At 37.2% G+C, this 22213-nt stretch overlaps 1 protein-coding gene across 5 annotated transcripts in view; it reads right to left on the bottom strand.

The window, feature by feature from the left end:
* Nucleotides 1-1057: 1057 nt before the first annotated feature.
* The window catches only part of LOC128227516 (uncharacterized), a 41315-nt gene continuing 20159 nt past the window's right edge, over nucleotides 1058-22213 (bottom strand). For all 5 annotated transcript variants that reach the window (XM_052938145.1, XM_052938143.1, XM_052938144.1 and 2 more), the window contains exons 3-5: nucleotides 6036-6194; nucleotides 1733-1790; nucleotides 1058-1281 (exon numbers count right to left, since the gene is read on the bottom strand). In XM_052938145.1, coding sequence (XP_052794105.1) covers nucleotides 1058-1281; nucleotides 1733-1790; nucleotides 6036-6194 — 441 coding nt within the window. The remainder of the gene's footprint in view (nucleotides 1282-1732; nucleotides 1791-6035; nucleotides 6195-22213) is intronic.

The following is a 22213-nucleotide window of genomic DNA, read 5'->3' as shown; positions in this document are numbered from 1 at the left end:
TAAACATAAATGAAGAGCCGCTAAAAACTCTTGAAGTGTTTTATGAAAGAATGAAAAGTGAGATGATCTCTTGTTCAATGAGTTGGATTTCTTCTCTGTGAGTAAGCCTGACTTCAATGCAAATTCAACCTGCTTCCTGCTTAACGAAGCGTTGACTGTTTTGTTGCTGAAAACAACAGACGAATCTCTGCACTCTGAATACAAAGTTGTGTATGCTAACTTTGCCAGCGCAAGGTAAACCATGGGATTTTGCACGAAGCATTCGTGTTCCTTTAATACAGATGGCAGTTCAATTTTCGGAATTTTATGCTTCCGTTGCACATAACTAAGTCTACATGATAGCATGTTTATCACGCCAGCATAAATGTCACACTTTGAATCGGTTAACGATTTGCCCTCGAACCACAGGCACACGAGCTGGGTGATGCTGATAGGTGCTGACAATAATCCTTCAAGACGCTTCGCTGACACCATTTCCATGAAAGCCTCTGTTGTCCGTTCATCCATATTTCCCCCATTAAGAATGTTGATGATATTTTCCACGAGTTGCTTTGTGTCTGCTGCTCCTTCTATTTCAAGATATTTGTCGATCTTTGAATCCTGCACTCTAAACTGTGACATTCGCCAGGGGCGCGTTGTCGTGAGGAGTGTGGCCTTGTTGGCCGAATTTCGGAAAGGGGTGACTTTTTCCTCAGTTTTGCAGGTACAGTTTACGTTTTCCGGATGGGTCCATTCGTCGAGGCCGTCAGCTATGATTAAACATGTTTCACTTTCCAGCACCGTCTGTAAGAGCCGGTAGCCATCATCGGCATCCTTCTCGTGGTACATTTTACGTATAAGTTGATCCTTGATCATTTGTGCTAGATCACACGTTTTACCTGAATCTCGTAGGGTGACATGGAACAAAAATGCAAACTCTTTGAAGAATTCTGGGTCGGCATAGCTTGTTTTAATACCGACGTTTTCCTCCGCTGGTAAATACTGGTGAGTCCATTCCAGGGCACACATTACGGAGAATGTGGATTTGCCTTTGCCCGGTTCGCCAACGAGGAAAGCATTACTGAGCAACTGACCGTTTTTTTAAGAAAACATCTGAAAACTTTGCAACTTCTTGACCACTTTCTCCCTTGTCAATTTCGCCGATTTTTCTATGATCTTTCTCCACAATTTTCGGTGCCACGTAGAATTTCCTGAGTTTTGCGTTCTTTTCTCCAAGAATGGGAGATATCGGCATGTCGGCCAACGTGGTTCGGTAATGGTTTGCCAAACGTAGTCGTAATCCTGAAGTAAATGTAAAAAAATATCACATTAAAAAACAAAAGTTAAGATCAGATACGTATGCATTATCACAAGACGCAGTACAGGAGGTAAGTGGCAGCATTATCACAAGAGGCTTTTTGCGGAAGATAAGTAGCAGCATTGTCACAAGACGCTTGTTTCAGACGACAATGAGCAGCAATATCACAAGACGCTTGTTGTAGAAGATAAGTAGCAGCAATGTCAAAAGACGCTTAGTATAGAAAGTAAGGAGCAGGAATATCACAAGACGCTTGTTGCAGAAGATAAGTATTATCACAAGACTCTTGTGATAGAAGATAGGCAGCAGCATTATCACAAGCCTCTTGTGATAGAAGATAGGCAGCAGTATTATCACAAGACTCTTGGCCATAAAAATTAGGGACGGCAACGAGTTTTAGTGCTCGATACGTCATTGATGAAAAGCGTTTCTTACCTTCCTTCAACATCTCTCCTTCGTTCTCAGCGCTTATCTTGAAATCGTCTGTTTGCAGCTGTCAACAAAACAGATCAAGACATTAAGCATCCCATAAATCAAAGGCTATTTTACAAAAATAATATAAACTAATAAAGACAATATTGTAACGAAAAACAATATAACTACATTAGTGTTTTTTATGTACGCTGTCATTGAGGTGACAGGCGTAAATATCTGTTTTTATCTCGTGCTCACGACTTACTGACTTCCAACGACTCACATGTTGTGGCCACGACTTAAAGTAACTCGTTCATGGTTTGTAACATGCATTTTTTTTTAATTATGAAATAAAGTGTGGCAAATCATAAGGAGTGTTAAAAAAAAAAAAGCTGGAACCCTTAAAGATGCACTCTTACTCCAATATAAGATTTACCGCAAGTAATATTATTGTTTAAATATAATGAAAAGAATGGATAAATGTTGAAAACAGTTGTTCTTATGTATATAACAGAGTTTAATTTGAAAGAAAGGTGTAGAAACACGGTATTTCTACCTTATGCGACTATAGTAGATCACCGTAAATATTTTAGCACTTGCCAATCATTAAATATTTTTGCTATTAAATCGACGGTTACAATCCTATTATCAGTTATAAATGGTTTCCATAAATGCACTATTTAGTAAGTAGTTAAAGGTTTATCGCTCAAAATTGATGTTTGTTATACATGTGTATGTATTGATTTTGAATGAGAATGTCACTTTTAGCAGATGATGTTGCTCAACTAGTTTCTTTGAAGACCACATTTTTGTAACGCAATTGAAAATTAATTACGGCTGTGGTGTTGCGTGATTCATTGATTGACATTATCACGTGATGTTATCAATGTATCCAAAACAGGGCAACATATCCACCACTGTTTTTTAAGTCCCGGTGGCCGTGAGGATTAGTCGGCTGTTTCCAACTTTTTTTCTTGACTTTACCAGCGTGGGTTCACACCTCACTAAAACCAAAATACTTTGTTATGCTATAATTTCTGCAATTTCGACATCATAGAGTAAACTAATGATAAAATAAGTGTTTTAGATGCATTACCGGGAAAACTAATGTTTGGTTCAAAACATGAGCGAGTCACTTTAATAAACTCGAGGCCACCACTTCGTATGCAATAGACGCGGGAGAGCTCAGATCGGTTCAGTTTGTGTCATGGGTGGAGTCCCAATGGTACGCAACCTTGGTTTGGCCTTACATCGAATAGATCACCACGCAGAAATATGCACCCCAAACCCCTGCATATACCCATATAGGGACCCCCACCTACACCAAAATCCGGTGATTTTATATGACGAGATGTTTAACCAAGGTTGGGTACCATGTTGTGCCTTGTGTCGGTAAGCTGGTTCAGTTGTGTTCACTATCATGTAAAGTCATACCTGTCTAATATGTTCCACGGAATGTGGTGCTATGGGCCGGTATTCTAGTTCAGTTGTGTTCACTTTCATGTAAAGTCATACCTGTAATATGTTCCACGGAATGTGGTGCTATGGTCCGGTATTCTAGCTCTGTTGTGTCCGCTATCATGTAAAGTCATACCTGTCTAGTATGTTCCACGGCGGGCTGTGCCTGTTGTCGGTACGCTAGTTCAGTTGTGTCCGCTATTAAGTTAAGAAATACCTATTTAATGTGTTCAACGGCTTGTTATGCCTCGGGTCGGTATGCCAGTTCAGTTGTGTCATCAATCATGTAATGTCACACATGTTTAATCTGTTCCAAGGAGTGTGGTGCCTCAGGTCGGTGTATGCTAATTCAGCTGTGCCATCTATCATGTGATGTCACACCTGTTTAATCTGTTCCACGGAGTGTGGTGCCTCAGGTCAGTGTATGCTAGTTCAGTTGTGACGGCCATCATGTAATGTCACACCTGTTTAATCTGTTCCACGGAGTGTGGTGCCTCAGGTCGGTGTATGCTAATTCAGCTGTGCCATCTATCATATGATGTCACACCTGTTTAATCTGTTCCACGGAGTGTGGTGCCTCAAGTCGGTGTATGCTAGTTCAGTTGTGACGGCAATCATGTAATGTCACACCTGTTTAATCTGTTCCACGGAGTGTGGTGCCTCAGGTCGGTGTATGCTAGTTCAGTTGTGACGGCCATCATGTAATGTCACACCTGTTTAATCTGTTCCACGGAGTGTGGTGCCTCAGGTCGGTGTATGCTAGTTGAGTTGTGACGGCAATCATGCAATGTCACACCTGTTTAATTTGTTCCACGGAGTGTGGTGCCTCAGGTCGGTGTATGCTAGTTCAGTTGTGACGGCAATCATGCAATGTCACACCTGTTTAATCTGTTCCACGGAGTGTGGTGCCTCAGGTCGGTGTATGCTAGTTCAGTTGTGACGGCCATCATTTAATGTCACACCTGTTTAATCTGTTCCACGGAGTGTGGTGCCTCAGGTCGGTGTATGCTAGTTGAGTTGTGACGGCCATCATGTAATGTCACACCTGTTTAATCTGTTCCACGGAGTGTGGTGCCTCAGGTCGGTGTATGCTAGTTGAGTTGTGACGGCCATCATGTAATGTAACACCTGTTTAATCTGTTACACGGAGTGTGGTGCCTCAGGTCGGTGTATGCTAGCTGAGTTGTGACGACCATCATGTAATGTCACACCTGTTTAATCTGTTCCACGGCGTGTTGTGCCTGTTGTCGGTGTATGCTAATTCAGTAATGCCCACTACTATGTAAAATCATACCTGTTCAATCTGCTCCATGGCGTGTTGTGCCTCGGGTTGGTTTGCTACCTCAGTTTAGTATTAAAACATGTAAGATTGTACCTTCTTAAGCTGTTTCACGGCGTGTTGTGCCTCGGGTCGGTGTGCTACCTCAGTTTAGTCTTAAAGCATGTAAGTTCGTACCTTCTTAAGTTTTTCCACGGCGTGTTGTGCCTTGTGTCGGTTTGCTCCCTCAATTTGGTCATACAGCATATAAGTTCTTACCTTCTTAGGTTGTTCTACGGCGTGTTGTGCGTACCTTCTTAAGCTGTTCCACGTCGTGTGATGCCTCGGGTCGGTTTGCTACCTCAGTTTAGTAATAAAGCATGTAAGTTTGTACCTTCTTAAGCTGTTCCACGGCGTGTTGTGCCTCGTGTCGGTTTGCTTGTTCAGTTTAGTAATAAAGCATGTAAGTGCGTACCTTCTTAAGCTGTTCCACGGCGTGTTGTGCCTCGTGTCGGTTTGCTAGTTCAGTTTAGTAATAAAGCATGTAAGTGCGTACGTTCTTAAGCTGTTCCACGGCGTGTTGTGCCTCGGGTCGGTGTGCTTCCCCAGTTTAGTAATAAAGCATGTAAGTGCGTACCTTCTTAAGCTGTTCCACGGCGTGTTGTGCCTCGTGTCGGTTTGCTAGTTCAGTTTAGTCATAAAGCATGTAAGTTCACACCTTCTTAAGCTGTTCCACGGCGTGTTGTGCCTCGTGTCGGTTTGCTAGTTCAGTTTAGTCATAAAGCATGTAAGTGCGTACCTTCTTAAGCTGTTCCACGGCGTGTTGTGCCTCGTGTCGGTTTGCTAGTTCAGTTTAGTCATAAAGCATGTAAGTGCGTACCTTCTTAAGCTGTTCCACGGCGTGTTGTGCCTCGTGTCGGTTTGCTAGTTCAGTTTAGTCATACAGCATGTAAGTGCGTACCTTCTTAAGCTGTTCCACGGCGTGTTGTGCCTCGTGTCGGTTTGCTAGTTCAGTTTAGTCATACAGCATGTAAGTGCGTACCTTCTTAAGCTGTTCCACGGCGTGTTGTGCCTCGTGTCGGTTTGCTAGTTCAGTTTAGTCATACAGCATGTAAGTGCGTACCTTCTTAAGCTGTTCCACGGCGTGTTGTGCCTCGTGTCGGTTTGCTAGTTCAGTTTAGTCATACAGCATGTAAGTGCGTACCTTCTTAAGCTGTTCCACGGCGTGTTGTGCCTCGGGTCGGTGTGCTTCCCAAGTTTAGTAATAAAGCATGTTAGTGCGTACCTTCTTAAGCTGTTCCACGGCGTGTTGTGCCTCGGTCGGTTTGCAAGTTCAGTTGAGTCATAAAGCATGTAAGTTCGCACCTTCTTAAGCTGTTCCACGGCGTGATGTGCCTCAGGTGGGTTTGCTAGTTCAGTTGAGTCATAAAGCATGCAAGTTCGTACCTTCTTAAGCTGTTCCACGGCGTGTTGTGCCTCAGGTGGGTTTGCTAGTTCAGTTGAGTCATAAAGCATGTTAGTTCGTACCTTCTTAAGCTGTTCCACGGCGTGTTGTGCCTCAGGTGGGTTTGCTAGTTCAGTTGAGTCATAAAGCATGTAAGTTCGTACCTTCTTAAGCTGTTCCACGGCATGTTGTGCTTCTGGTCGGTTTGCTAGTTCAGTCTTGTCCTCCAGCAGGGTGCGGAGCTTGAACAGGAAGTCCACTAGTTCCGTGTCCTTGACCTTCTGGTCATTGGAGTGGCGTACTCGTCGACCAATGTCCCGAACCTTAAATGTAATGTTTCAAATATGTATTGACAAACAAAGGTACAAAACATATAATATGTAGTAACGTATCTATATATATATATATATATAGAGAGAGAGAGGGATAGATAGATAGATACGTTACTACATATGATATTGTATGATAGTATGCATGATAGAATATATATACATATATGCCCTGTAAGACTTCTTGGTTGTTTGGATAAGAGTAACGAATGTACAAAATAATCAATAAGATAAGAGTATTTGCAATGGTAATGTCAGGCCTAAACAAAATATGTCTGTTTCCTGTAACCCGACCGACCGTAATTGTTTACCGCCGACCGCAACTTTTTTATGCCCCATAATTCAAAAATTCAGATTTTTAGCGATCTCTGGCCTGTGATGACAACGATAATTTAAATAATTTAGTCCTGTCCGAACTCGTCGCATTGTTACAAACGTTTCCGGTTTGATAAGTTGAAACAATGGCAAAACGCTTATTGGCTCTGGCATTAAACTGCAGGGCTTTAAATTGACCCGAGCTCCCGAGTCCCGGGCTTTGACGCACAGAAATCGTAAATGACCCGAAATTGATGCATCATACATTTGTAGTATGCGTCAGTTTTGACCCGGGATATTTCGGTGTGAGAGTAGATATCTTCTGAAAGGAGCCTCAATTCATGATCTGAATGTTTGTTTAACCCGCAAGAGCAATTAACACCCGAAGTGACAAGTGATTATCGATCTGAAATTTGATCGGTAACTGTGTCAATTAGCAGCACTCAAACTCAATGACGTAATATTAACTCCACCTAATATGCAAATTACCGGATACCTTCCGCGTTTTCGCAATGGTTTTGAAAAACAACAATGCAAAGATATATTTTGTTCATTTATTTAAAGTTTTTTTTTAATATCTTGAAAAAATATTCATTATAAGTTTTTAATGAGTTATTAGAAAGATAAACATTTTTCGTAGCACATGGTCTAAAAAGCGCGGGAAACAGGACTCGAAGGGTGAAAGCGAAAAGGTTCTAAGTGACATTAAGTAAAGAAGCAGATAGAACCTTTTCGCTTTCACCCCTCGAGGTGCAGGCTAACTTCATTTTAATGAAAGTGAAAGGAGAACTGCGTAGATCGTTGTCAGTGTTACAGTTAAGTTCTATAACAAAACAGTATTGTATAATGCACCAGTCAATTGTAACCACGCCCCCCCCCCTCCCAGGTCCGGGGGTATACCGGGGATAGCCGGGGGAAAGGGCCGTGTTTTACTTTCCAGGTGCCCCCGCAGGGCCGGGTGACCGCGGTGGTTTTGTCATAGCGCCAAATTTAGCGGAGTTTGGGTCTTATATAGAGTCTCTGGGTGCGGGGGCATTTGGCCGGGGTTTAACCATTAGTTCGTCCCCACAGGGCGGGGATTTTACCCGTGGTTGGCTGGACCAAAAGTCCAAGTCCCGGCTATTCCCCGGACCTGGGGGCCGTGGTTACAATTGACTGGTGCATAATAGTTATGGTTATGCCATTTATGAAAAATACAATGCTGCAATAAGAACGTTGAATGTTTTTGTTTACTTCCGGAAAAAAGATAAACGTGAAAGTGAAACTGAAAGTTAAAGTAAGAATGATGTCGTTGCAAATAAACAATCGCTGGTGCATATTGGAATTTGACAAGGATGCATTGGGTTACATAACAAACATGCATTAACTAAATAATACGTTCGTCAGAGTCAGAACATATTTTTCTAAATTTTGACTCTGGGAATTTTTTAACCACCAGTCCAGAAAAGGAAATAAGACAAGATATTCTATTAAAAGTTAAATTGATTTTTTTTCATTGTGCTTGAGATTTTTACAGAATGAACAGTGGATCTAATATGGAAATTGTTTGTTTTTGAACAGGGTTGTTTCAACCCTGTTCAGTGTAGCCACAAACTCGACACTCACAACAGAAAATTCCTATTAATAGTTACAAATGTCGCCAGCCGATTTACCACCAAAAATATAGTTTGAGAAGGTGCAGACTATATTAATTGCAAGCTATGTTTTAAATAACCGAGGTAGATTTGACAAAGCAAGAAGCAATCATAACGCAATATCTATTTAAATAATTAAATCTGTTGAACTTAGATAAAGATAATATTAAAAAAGTATCCCTGCACCAAAAGATGAATGAACATCGAAACGTAAACGAAGAATTACTATCCACTCTAAGCGCATCATTCAATCACGTGACACAATGATGAAGCCAAGTGAATTTACAGTCGAAGAGAGATAATCCTGTAATGAGATAATGCAGTAAGTTAATCAGATTTCTCTGCCTTGTCTTTGTAAAGAAGAAGCGGGAAATCCAAGCTTGATTGATTGTCGTGCACATTTGAAGTCTACAGAGATATTTGTTTTACTTTGTTTTAGAAAACTTGATTGTAGTATTAATTTGCATTTGTAGTCTTTTGTGTTTGTCTTGGGTTAGCAATGGATTGGAATGATCATTATTTCATTCAGCTGCATTTATTTAGTTTTGTCATGTATTTTTACGACATCAGCAGATTTTGTATTTAAACCGAGAATGGCAGTTCCGTGAGATTCTTTTAGCCTCTTTCCATATATTAATTTATGTGGGTTTGGTTAATGATGATAACATGCATAGATAACAGAAGTCACCATGGGAGTACGAGGGAGTAGGAGTGTTTGATTCCATAAATCAGTAAGTTCCATGTCAATGATTTGTTTTATGATGAACTGTGTTGTTGTTGTTGTTGTTGTTGTTGTTGTAATCGCTTGTATTATATGTGTGTTTTATATGCTTTAGCCATTTAATTTAATCTGCCACTGCACACGATTAAATCGTACCTGGTATAAGATATAAGATGTTAACTTATAAACATGTTATTATTCATTATCTTATGGTTGTTTATATTTATATTTTCATGACGCTCCGATATTATATCTACCTTCGATAATGTTGAATATAGAGATATTGAAGAACACTGACAAACACAGTCTGTGTTTGTTGTTTGAATTTTAACTGCTACATATGGTAACCTGGACATATAGACCCACCCTCGCTTAGGAATTACAAATGTATTCTCATCTTAAAACCTGGAATGACCTAGAAAGCAACAATGGTCTCATTGATCTCAATTATCACACAGTTTCCCTGGTTAAAACATCACGTGATAGCCCACGTGGGAATAACAAACGTGCTAAAGTGCTGACGAGTAACCTGACGATATAGAAATAGAAGAGAGTTGCTGACCATATAGACAATGAAGAAGAAAAAGTTTTGAAATTAAAGATTTTATGCTAACTTTATATGATGTATATATATCTACAATTGTTTGAAATTATTTAATTTTTCATCATTTTAATTAAGAAACCATTTCTCTTTAATCTGTTTCATTTTCGAAGTTGTTTTGTGAATAACAAGGCAAAACATAGGCAAACTCTTTCTAATGAGTAAAGTTTGATTAGTATATATATATATATATATATATATATATATATATATATATATATATATATATATATATATACTCATATGTAACACCATATGATGGAGTTCTGCTCGGATTGGTTACGTTCTCCATCATTGTTTGCCTTCTTACACAGCGACATTAATTTTATTGTCAATAAAATATTAATTTTTCATTTACCATCATGCTTCAATAAACCTGGGGCGGTCCCTATGGTTGTTTTACACGCCGACTCTTAGAGTCACTGTGCAACATATCAGCACCTTATTAATACAAACATGATCGTAAATCATAATGGTGAAAACCCGTTTAAAACCCTGTTCATACAGCGCTATCAGCGCTTTGATTAACTTGTGGAAACTATTTAATGAAGGTACTGTATGTGTACTAGTTTTGCTGTTTCACTGTTTAAAAAAGAAAATGGTATTAATTTTTGATCAGTCAGTCTAAGCTTTTTTGACACTGATTCTAGTCTATTTAAACCTATTCCAGTCCAATCATTTTATAAAGTATTGATTTTTAATATTACCCTTAACGCGTTAAGCACAACTATGTCAGGTATTTTGACCAGTGTAGACCATTCAGGGTCTACACTGTTCGCTGCCGAGTCAGTAGGTAAGGTTTAAGGAATGACGTCACAATTACGTCATATGTACTTCCGTTGTGTATGACGTACTTCCGTTGTGTGGAAAATTCTCAATAAAAAAAAAATGTTCTTATGATTGATAGACATGTTTTCACATGCTCAATACACTGTAAATCAAACATATCATTATTCCTGAAACTTTTATACCTTAAGTATCTATTCTTGCTTGATTTATCATTTAAAGTAGAGATTAAAGCATAAACCGCTGCCCTATAGTTGAAAGGTCATTTTGGAAGAACTGTCATGGCGGACGGTGCAAATTTTAGAGTTTGTTTTTCAAGTGGTGATTTTTCTTAGGAATAACTTGACCCCCCTTTTGTATTGGCTTAAAAGTTAATTTAAAGCTTGTACTTTAAGAATATGTGGTTATCATAGCCTGCATTCGCTCGAAATGCCTTTAAATGTTGTCTAAAAATATAATTTTACATTGAATTATATAGGGAATAACAATGGTGGTGTGTAACCTTAAGTGCCCAAGCAGTGAACAGCGTATACGATGGGTCTACACTGGTCCTGTACAATTCTTACAGCGCTCTAAGAGTTAAATGGTTTAGTTATTGATTCTAGTCATTTATCAATCGAAGTATAGATTTATATATATATATGTTTTGTGGAGATTCTCGCCAGTTCATGTTGTAACAGCGGTTTGATGCTAGTCAGATTTTATAGTCTAGTTATGATTCTTACCATGTCTAGCCAACTGTTTATATTATAATAGTAATTGCCATGTACATTTAATTGTAATACAACTTGATATTATTACACAGTCTACTTTAAAAAAGTTTGTGCAATAATATCATGTTTTATTACTACAAAATGTATGCATTTTTAAAGTTTTGTTTAAAACATTTGCCAAAAATAAATTGTCTAAATGTTATTTGATTCACTTTTTCACTGGGTTATATTTGCAAAGTGTAAATATGAACTGCTTCCCTGGTGAACATACTGAGAATGCTCAAACCCAGGTCTTGCCCTTCAAAAGGATGCATTCTACAACTGAAATACATGTACAATGGCTGTTAAGCTAGCAGTTTAAACTTATTTAAGGCAGAAAGCTTGAATCTATATATCACACTGAATTCGTTTTAAAATAATTCACCTGAAATAAACATGAATATTGGATAATTCTGACATTTAAAAACAAGAGGGCCAAATTGCCCTGAATCGCTCACCTGTCATATATTGCACATTGGTTTGATAAGAAATCTGGATGGTTCAAAGTAGTTAAGGTTTTTTAGAAGTCTGGAATAAGCTAGGACTTATGGAGTATATCAAGTAAGAGGATGATATGTTGAACAGTGATGATAACATGGAGTCTGGTGAATGAACAACAAGAATTAGTTTAATTGCTTTTATTAATGAACTCAGTATTATAACAAGTGTTGGCAGTAACATATCTTTTAAAAATGTGTTAATTATTGTAGCGTAACAAAAAGCAAAAAAAAAACGGTAGAGTAAGTTGCACACATTTTGATATTTTTATGCAGTTATAGAAATATGATGTTTTACATCAGAAATATGATACATGTAACACATATGTTTAATTCTAATGAAGCAATGAGTAGCTATCTGCAACAAAATAATAACAAGAGATGTTTGTCAAACATTATGCCCCCTGAGCGCCAAGTTGCCAGAAATATTTGGACAATTGAATGAAATATGCATGGACTGAAATGACAGCTGATTTGTCATTGGATGCATATGAGGCAGGTCATCTACTGGTCATACCTAATCTTCATGTCAAGTTTGATGACCATAGGTCCGGGAATTGTTGAGTTATCACTCGGACAAGCTTTGGTCTTCCAACAGACCGACCGACATGTGCAAAGCAATTATATAACCCCTCTGCTTCGAAGGGGGGCATAATTAAACTAGATGTTCACTGAAAACTGATACTTCAACTCATGCATTTAGTGACATATAAATTTCTACTGTCTACTATATAAGAAAATAAAATATGGACAATCAGAAAACCTTTTTTCAGCTTACAGTCACACTGACCTTGACCTTTGACCCACTGACCTCAAAATCAATAGGGTTCATCTGCTGGTCATGACCAATAAGCCTACCTAGTATGAGGTCCCTGGGTCAAAGCGTTCTCAAGTTATTGATCGGAAACCGTTTTTCATGTTAAGGTCACACTGACCTTGACCTTTGACCTCAAAATCAATAGGGTTCATCTGCTGGTCATGACCAATACACCTACCAAGTATGAGGTTCCTGGGTCAAAGCGTTCTCAAGTTATTGATCGGAAACCGTTTTTCATGTAAAGGTCACACTGACCTTGACCTTTGACCCACTGACCTCAAAATCAATAGGGTTCATCTGCTGGTCATGACCAATAAGCCTACCTAGTATGAGGTCCCTGGGTCAAAGCGTTCTCAAGTTATTGATCGGAAACCGTTTTTCATGTTAAGGTCACACTGACCTTGACCTTTGACCCACTGACCTCAAAATCAATAGGGTTCATCTGCTGGTCATGACCAATACACCTACCAAGTATGAGGTTCCTGGGTCAAAGCGTTCTCAAGTTATTGATCGGAAACCGTTTTTCATGTAAAGGTCACACTGACCTTGACCTTTGACCCACTGACCTCAAAATCAATAGGGTTCATCTGCTGGTGATGACCAATACACATACCAAGTATGAGGTCCCTCGGTCAAAGCGTTCTCAAGTTATTGATCGGAAACCATTTGGTATTCCGACCGACCGACCGACAGACAGACAGACCGACCGACCGACCGACCGACCGACATGTGCAAAACAATATACCCTACTTTTTTCAAAAGGGGGCATAAAAATGACATTATTTCTTCAAATGCCCTATTTGTATGAAATATTGAATGTTGTAAGTATTAAAAAAGCATAATGAGGAGTTTAAAACAGTCATTACATATCTGATAGATTTACTGGACCACTTATTGCAAAGTTTTATATATGGTTTTACCTATGCCTGTTACCAAAAAGAACATAATGTAAATATTGCATTGCTGAATGAAAGTAGCCACCATTGTTTTAATTTTATGACGCAAAGAAGTTTGGATTTTACATAAGCCTTACTGAACGGTTTGTTGGCATTGAAAGTAAATTTATTTGAATGAAATGACAATGTTGACATTGAAGCAAGGGCAAGTATGATAGTTTTGCTTAGTTTTGTATTGTCAAGCTGAATGGATTTAGACATAAAATAGCATGATTAAAATTGTAATAAGAACTAGATGGATGTCGGCGGAACGCCAACAATGTCGAGCCCGTTGTTTCTTCTAACAGTAAGGTTAAGTAGGGAAGTTTTATTGACCTTGAAGTATGACCTTGACCTGTTTTTGATAGACATTTTGGCATTTGACCTTGAAGCATGGCCTTGACCTACTGATGGTCATGGTTCTTGCACCCGAAACACCACATTCTCATGTTGATCATTTGTGCAAAATTATTTCAAAATATGTTGGTAAATAAGGAAGATATAGCCAGGACACCAGACATTTTGGCATTTGACCTTGAAGAATGACCTTGAGCTTTAACTAATAAACAGGGTTCTTGCACCCAACACACCGTCTTCTCATGTTGATCAGTTGTGCAAATTTATTTTAAAATCTGTAAATGAGGAAATTTTAGCCTGGACATGAGAAATTTTGGCATTTGACCTTGAACTGAGGGACATGGTTCTTGCACGTGACACATCGCCTTCTCGTGTTGATCATTTGTGCAAAGTTATTTCAAAATATATTGGTAAATGAGGGAGATATAGCTGGGACATGAGAAATTTTGGCATTTGACCATGAAGCAGAACCTTGATTTTTAACTAACAGACATGGTTCTTGCTTCCGACATACCGCCTTTTCATGTTGATCATTTGTGCAAAGTTATTTCAAAATATGTTGATAAATGAGGAAGATATAGCCTGGACATGAGAAATTTTGGCATTTGACCTTGAAGTTTGACCTTGACCTTGAACTGACGGACATGTTTCTTTCAGGTGATACATTGTCTTCTCATGTTGATCATTTGTGCAAAGGTATTTAAAAAAAATGTTGGTAAATGAGGAAGAAATAGCCGGGACACAAGAAATTTTGGCATTTTACCTTGAAGTATGTCCTTGACCTTGAAGTGACGGACATGGTTCTTGCACGCGACACATCGCTTTCACGTTGATCATTTGTGCAAAGTTATTTTAAAATTGGTTGGTCAATGAGAGTGATATAGCACAGACACAAAATTGACGGATTTACTGACTTACTTACTTACTAACGAACGGACACCGGACCGCCTTTGTGACAACTATATCGAGCTTCCGCAAGCGGGCTCGACAACAATGAATCAAAGTATACAAGCATTTGGCATTTTGTAACTAAAAATCAAAAGGTACAAGTATTTTGTTCAATGAAAATATGATTTAAAATATACAAACTTTTGCCAGTATTATAAGAGATAAATTTTTAATTAGTATGACATCAAAACTTATATATAGAAATCATTTATATGAATCAAGAATTAAACACTAGAGTTTTAAAAGTTGAAATGACAAAGTTGGCACAGAAGACAGGGCGTGTACACTTGTTCTGTTAAGTCTTTGAATGTGGCCGAGCTAAATAGGGTTTAGAAATACAAACATTTGACATCGCTAAAATTGTACCGGTAACTAGAACAATAATTTAAAATATACAAGCATTTGGCACTATGTAACTATAAATCAAAATATACAAGCATTTGACACTATGTAACTATAAATCAAAATGTACAAGCATTTGACACTATGTAACTATAAATCAAAATATACAAGCATTTGACACTATGTAACTATAAATCAAAATGTGCAAGCGTTTGACACTATGTAACTATAAATCAAAATGTACAAGCATTTGACACTATGTAACTATAAATCAAAATGTGCAAGCGTTTGGCACTATGTATGTAACTATACAGGGCTATTTATCTTGTATATTATAATCTTTTTATCTTGTATATTATAATCTTAAGTTTTGAAGTCGCAGGCCATCAAAACTTTTTTAGAAACCATGTTAAATGTATGAAAGATGATACCTAAGGGATTTTGAAGTCAGATGGTTATACTTGCTAATCTTTCAAAAGGTCATCATTTATTTAGCCCTGGTAATACATGTAAACATAAATGGCTATAAACTATGTATTAAGAAATGTTAAACTCTCCAAAGTTTAGAAGAGTTGTGTATCGAATGTACAGAAACTATAAAAATCACAATAACTATTTCAACAGCATACTTTGGTTTATGTATGTGTAACTGGTGAGAAGTTGACAGTGGTGAATATATTAAGGTATGGTAGTTCGTGGACACCCCTGATTGTTTTAAACTTGTTTAGTGTGAAACATTAGTTATGCAATATGTTTAAAATTTTAATATTTAAAGTTTTCCTGTACCGAATTGAAATTGTTAATAAATATATAAATTCATTTATGCCAAAGTCAATTAACTGATACAGTTAAAAAAATTAATGGTATTTTTTGTACTTGCCATAAAAGTGTAACCCTTTTTGACCCACCAGTGATATTGACCTTATTTTTCATGGGCGAGAAAATTTGTCAATGTATGTTTTAATTTTCAAGAAGAAACTATGAAGAAATGGCAGAGTAATGTTACATTTTCTTAAATAATTTTGAATATTTAACTCTTTAAGTAATCTTTTGTATGACTTGAACAGAATTTATTTGCAGGATTATAAAGCTGTTGCCATGATCATTGTATGTTGATATTTAGAAGGGAAAGTATGAAGAAGTAGCAACTATTATGGCCATCAAAAAGGCCCAATGTTTGACCTTCTATCCCCCTATTGACCTTGACCATAATAATTTTCCATGAACAACAGCTGTGTTCAGACGGGTTTCTGTTAACTGATTGAAGGAGAAGTATAAAGAAATGTCAATGTTATGGGTAATGTTAAGTTTTCGTGCTGATGTTGACCTTTTGACTATTGTGATGACCGATATGGAATTCAAAAGTTGTGATTGGAATTTCCATTTAGCTCTAAGTTAATCTTTAACAGGATGCAGAGGCCGGGTTAAGTGGTAAAGCCCCTTAACACTTTATAGAATAGTCAAGCTAAAAATGCAAAGAAGGTTTTTTATATCATTGACCCATCTTTACACTTAATCTTTCATTCAATGATGAATCATTTTTTTATTAGTTTAACAATGAACTTTCCCGAGACAATTGCGTCTGTGTTTAGTAGGATTTCATCTTCCAGTTGGTGAATTGATAATTGTTCAAGATCACTGAAAGTGTCCTGAAGGACTTGCTTGTTTACAACATATTCCCTGTTGTCACAGGTGATGATGGCCTTCAGTTGATTTTTGACACTTGAAGTTCTGAACTTCCTTTTGCAGTGGGAACATGTGAATGTTGGCAAGTCTTCATTGTACGTCACCTCTTGATGGCATCCAAAACATGTGGATGTACTGGAGGCTTGTACACTTTCAATTTCTTTCTTTCCCTCCAGTATTTCCTCCCCGGCATTTTGTGTTACATTTTCAAGATCATCATGGAGGGTAATGTGAGAGTCTGTGCTAGTCAGGGGTGTAGAAATGGGCCGGGAGCCGGTAAAATAACCCGGTTACTTTAGCATCTCTACCCGGCTAATTTCCCCACATCAACAAAAATAAAATCTGTTATTTTTTGTCATGTCTGTTCTGTTTACATCCGTTTAAAACCTTGATTGTTGATATTGTTTATTTTGCTTTCCGCGCGTTCCGACTACAATACAGCATTAGCTCGATACATGACGTCATTAGTCGCATCCCCCTCTGGGATGTTTTTCAAGTATTAGGTTTGGGTTTCCCAGTGTTCCGAATACAATAACATTAGCTCGATACATGACCTTATTAGTCGCATCCCCTCTGCGGATGTTTTGAAATTAATGATTTGCGAAGCAATGGAGGGTGAAATAAAAAAATAATTCCAGACACAAAAAAGCGTAGTAAGTATGCAACATGAGCGTGTCTGGCCTTCTGTTAGTCCTATTACCATTTACGCAACAGTAAATTTTATATACGCGTGTTAAACTTAACCAGGTGTAAACAAAATGAACAAGCTTGCGGTGATGTCACTGCTAAAAATAATCCATTATTTTGATGAATTTTACATGTACGTTGGCTGAAATTTAGTACGCTAATGTCACAAAGTGTCCAGATATTTCTTTGGTTATTAAAATGGAATAAGTTAGCTGCAGGTGAAATATCTAAAACCACAGAAAATGAAGTTAGATGTTTAATTTTCAGAGATTAATAGTGATTCAGTGGCTGAAAGTATATAATTGGTAGAGAAGAAATTACATATATTATTAGGAGGAAATAGCTAGCAAATGTCAAGGCATGTGGTCTGGAATGTTATAATATTATAATATTATCCTGAATCTGAATTTGACAGTAGTTTGGTTCATTAGTTAGCCCTCACTGGTGGGTGGGGGGATAGTACTCAGTTTCAGTATCATATTATAGTACATTTATGTTAAGGTTCCCTGTTACAAAATAAACATGCACCAGAAGACTAGAATGTTTGGTTAAAAAGGCTTAAATTCATCCCACAAGGGGCGTTGCCCCCTTGACCCTAACAGGGGGAGGACACCCAGACCCCCCGCCTACTTTTAGGATATTCCCTGCTACTTGAATTAATTTCTACACCCCTGCTAGTGGACAGTGTTTTCTCTCCCATGAATTCTCTTACTGTGACGTCTTCCCACCTATTCGTTCGGCCTATTGCTACTTTTTCAATGTCCTCATTCCAGATTGCTAGATGTATTGAATCGGTCTCATCCGCGATTCTGATTGTCATTTTTGTCAACTTTTCGGACACTTTCACTGGAGTTGATACCTGTACAACCTTGGCAACAACATGGACCTGAAATGGAAGTATTGCTTGATGTATTAAATTTCTATTTTTGTAGTTGTATACATGCATAGAGTGGTGTTGGGTTGGATATATGTCTGACTGTTTGGGTAATTTTTTATAACATTTATATGTATGGTATAAGAAGAGATTTTCTTACAGCAAAGAAGGTAGTGTGTTTTCTGTGTTATTAGCATGTTTTACAGTGTTACATCATATCATAAGCAGTCTATTTTCCAGAAGTATAGTCAATACCATGTAGTTTTAATAATTTAATTCATGAATGCAACTGGTAGTTATGCAATGATTTGTTTGAGATGAAATTCAACTGAAATAGTAATTAAACAAGAAATGTCACAGTAAGTGACGAATGCCCCAGAATGTGACATTGACCTATTAATAAGGTCAGTATATGAAAAGGTTACAGTCCGGACACAACCACATACACTTATTTTTTTATATGCAGCATTACATAGCAATCATATGATAAGTGTGACATTGACCTTGGAAATAGGGACATGGGTCTAGTGCGTGACACATCGTCTTTATTATATATGTCAAACACATGTGGCAAGTTATTTTAAAATCGGACCATTGATTTTCAATTCGGGGGCATAAAAATGACAAGAACAATGAAAAATTGAATTGGTGAATCACTGATCACTTTCGATAACAGTTTTGAGCCATTTTGAAGTAATATGATTCGAAAATGCTTTTAAATGACAAAGGGATTAAGAGAAATGGAACAGACATGGTTAGGCAATAAGTCAGGGTTCCCGTTGTCTGTTACACATGGGGGATTCATAAACCCTACTTGGGGAATTTTGTACCTCATATATGGAAATAAAGGAAACACTGTGATAAATGGTGAAATCTTAAGAGTAATTTTCCCCCATATGAGGCGTTCTGGGAACCCTGTATGTCGGGTTACAGTGCTGAACTTGAAATGTTTATAACATAAAATTTACCTTTTCCCACACTGGTGCTTCTTTGACAACATTCAGTGTCATCTTTTTTCCAACATCTTCAGGTGGTTGTGAAGTGAAGTTCAGCTTTCGACTTGGTTTTGTAATTTTGGACTGATAAGTGTATTTCAAGTCAAAGTTTCCAGGTTTCTTGTATGATGGCATTGTAGCCATTTGCTGGAGGCACACTTGTGTTCTACAAAAAAAGGAAAAGGATTAGAGCATGTGTTTGGATGTAAATTTTTGACAGAATGCAGTTTCTGACAATGTGCATTTTTCGTTTTTTCTTTTGATATTCACAAAGAAGTTACTGCAGGTTAAATCGGTAGTTACTGAGCAACTAACCAACAATATACTTTAATACCAAAACATTAGTTTACCTAAATACATGTCTACAAGTTTTTGACAATTTCTGTTTTGTTCCTCTCACGTGCGATATCTGCATGTGCGATAACCATATTGACAAATTTATTAGTAGCAACAGGTGTTTTTGCCCAAAATGTATTGACTCCTAAACTGGTTGTTGGTGAATGTTTGTGTTCGGGTAATTATGTCATGCTGTTTTATTTCAAAATATTTTTTTATTCTTTATACCATAACATCCAAGTGTTTCATCGGTGGGGAATTTTAAAGTTAATTAAAATATAATTTGTCAAATCCACTGAAAAACGATTTGTTGGAAACTGCTTCTACTTCAGTATTCATTTAAACGCTGAGGAAATATAAAGACACCTGTTATTTTGTATGTTGACTGACATTTCATATTTACACTTAACAACTTTTCTAACGCTACCAGTAGCATTTTTGCAATAACTTTAAAACTACTTGTGATAATTGTGTGAAATTTTCAGAACAGTTAAAGAAATATATTAGACAGTGGTTGGTAGAAGACAAACTACAAACATTTCCATATTTTGAAGATTTGTATTTTATTCGATGTAACCCCCACTTTACAAAGTGACAAAATTTATTGATTGATAAAATTACTAATAAAAATAAAGTCCTTTGAATGCTAACAATACAATTAGCAGTAGATTAAATAAACATACATGTAAATTGTTATAACCATCTTTGAATAACATCAATGTAAAGACACGTGTCATTCTGATACATTGAATGAAGCGTAACAACACACAGTCCACCGTGTTTGGCACACTGAACTAAATTGTGAAAGTGTACTTAAATCACCACCTTTAAAGCTTTTTTCAAGCTCGATTACATTAAAGATGAAGTGTTTATGTCATGTACTCTTGGGGTAACGATTATTTAGTACTTTGTATGATTTCCATTACCACATATGCTTGGATGACGCCAGCATCGACTGTGCATGGACAAAATGTAATTTCGACAAGTGGCCTGAGAAACAAGGTTCCCACTCCTCAATTCAAAAGCGAGAGTAAATGCCCTGTGCTGCTGCAACATTATAGTATACCCTGATAATGCTTGTTCTAAATGAAAAATAGCTTTACTATATGCTGACATATAATAATAGTGTTACTTAAGTTGAATGATCATTTTTATTCTTCAAAATCATATATTTTTAAGTTTCAAAAGAGTGTCTGGCTTAGCCAAATGGTGTCGGGGTTGGACGAAATAACTCGCAAATTTTGTTCTTTTTTCCCTACTTATTACTGATTAATACAGAGTGCAGATATCTCAGACTGTTTCGGCGATATATTGATGCGGCTAATGCCGACACCCATTAATATATTGTATTGATGAAGTGAAGTTTGGTGTAAAACGATTTTTTGCGTTAAAAGTGTTTACCCGAATTTACTCTTTCCACTAAGGCCACACCAAATTAATTTCTAGTTCATCGGATTTCCCGCATGAGTTTTTTTCAAAGTAAAAAAAATAATTTTTATTTGAAATTTGCCTCCGCCCGCATCATTAAGAAGATGTCACAATATATTTTTTGGAGCTGGCATTTTTTTCGCCATTTCGAACAACTATCGCCTATATTTGTTACAATTTTAGTGCTTTGCAACCTTAATTCGATTAGTTGTACATCGGTCAACCAAATGTATCCAGAAGCAAGATGGCTGCCCCCATGTGAATCGTTTTTCGTGATCATAAATAGTCTCTTTACATGCATTTTATCGTATTCAACCTACCGAAATGTAAAATAATTGACTAGTTTGACAAGCATACCATAGGTTTACTGTGTAAACGGCTGGGTTTCTTAGCCAATGCATTTGATCGACATTAAAAATACTTAAACTGAGCTTATTAATACAGTTATCATTATAAGAATAAACTGATGTCATTTAAGTTTTCATAGCAATGCATATTTGTGAATAATTTACAAGTTTGCCCACAAGTTGTTTAAGGAAGAAATTGAGTCATCTTTGGCACTGGTGTTTTCATCGCCACTCGCGGAATAATCCAAGAGAACATTTTAGTTATAATGCAAAAACAATTCAAAATACTTCCAATGGAACTGCAAATGCCTCTTGCAAAATACAATATGCACATTTGTAGCAAGTTGCATTATTCCAGAGAACATGTAAAATTTTGCAAAACTTGATATTTTAAGCCACTAAAATTCAGTGCAAATATTCATGAAAACAACTGGCACCAAACAGGTTTACCTAGTATTTATAACTGATGTATGCCCTTTATTAGAATTAGGAGGGAAAAAACATAATGATATGTTAGAAAAAAAACCTTGGTGTTTACTCTCAACACAATGCCAGTCAACTCAGTGTACCTAAATCATCAACAGGAACTTGTCTAATTGGATTTTGATGAATATGGTTGTATGTAATCTAAATACCCTTATGAGGGCCTCTACTGAATATACATGTGGGTCAATGCTTGGTCACGTGATGAGACTAGTAGTGGGTCAAAATTTGCACGAACTTATAGGATACATTGATAAAGAACGTAATGCTATAAAATTAAGAACATTTAAGACTTACTTCGCATTTTCCATGTCTCTGAACGCATGGTGACTTTCTGCTCTCCAAGAAACAAGGGTTTTGTAACCTGTTTCTGTTTGTACTGTCGCTCCAAAGAACTGACTTCCATTTCTGCTCGTTTTAAGAGGCGACACTTTGTGAATATAACCAACAACGTCAGGACAACTCTCTGGTT

Source organism: Mya arenaria, chromosome 3, assembly GCF_026914265.1.
Source record: "Mya arenaria isolate MELC-2E11 chromosome 3, ASM2691426v1".
Lineage (NCBI taxonomy): Eukaryota > Metazoa > Mollusca > Bivalvia > Myida > Myidae > Mya > Mya arenaria.
This window is presented reverse-complemented; position numbering and strand designations above follow the sequence as displayed.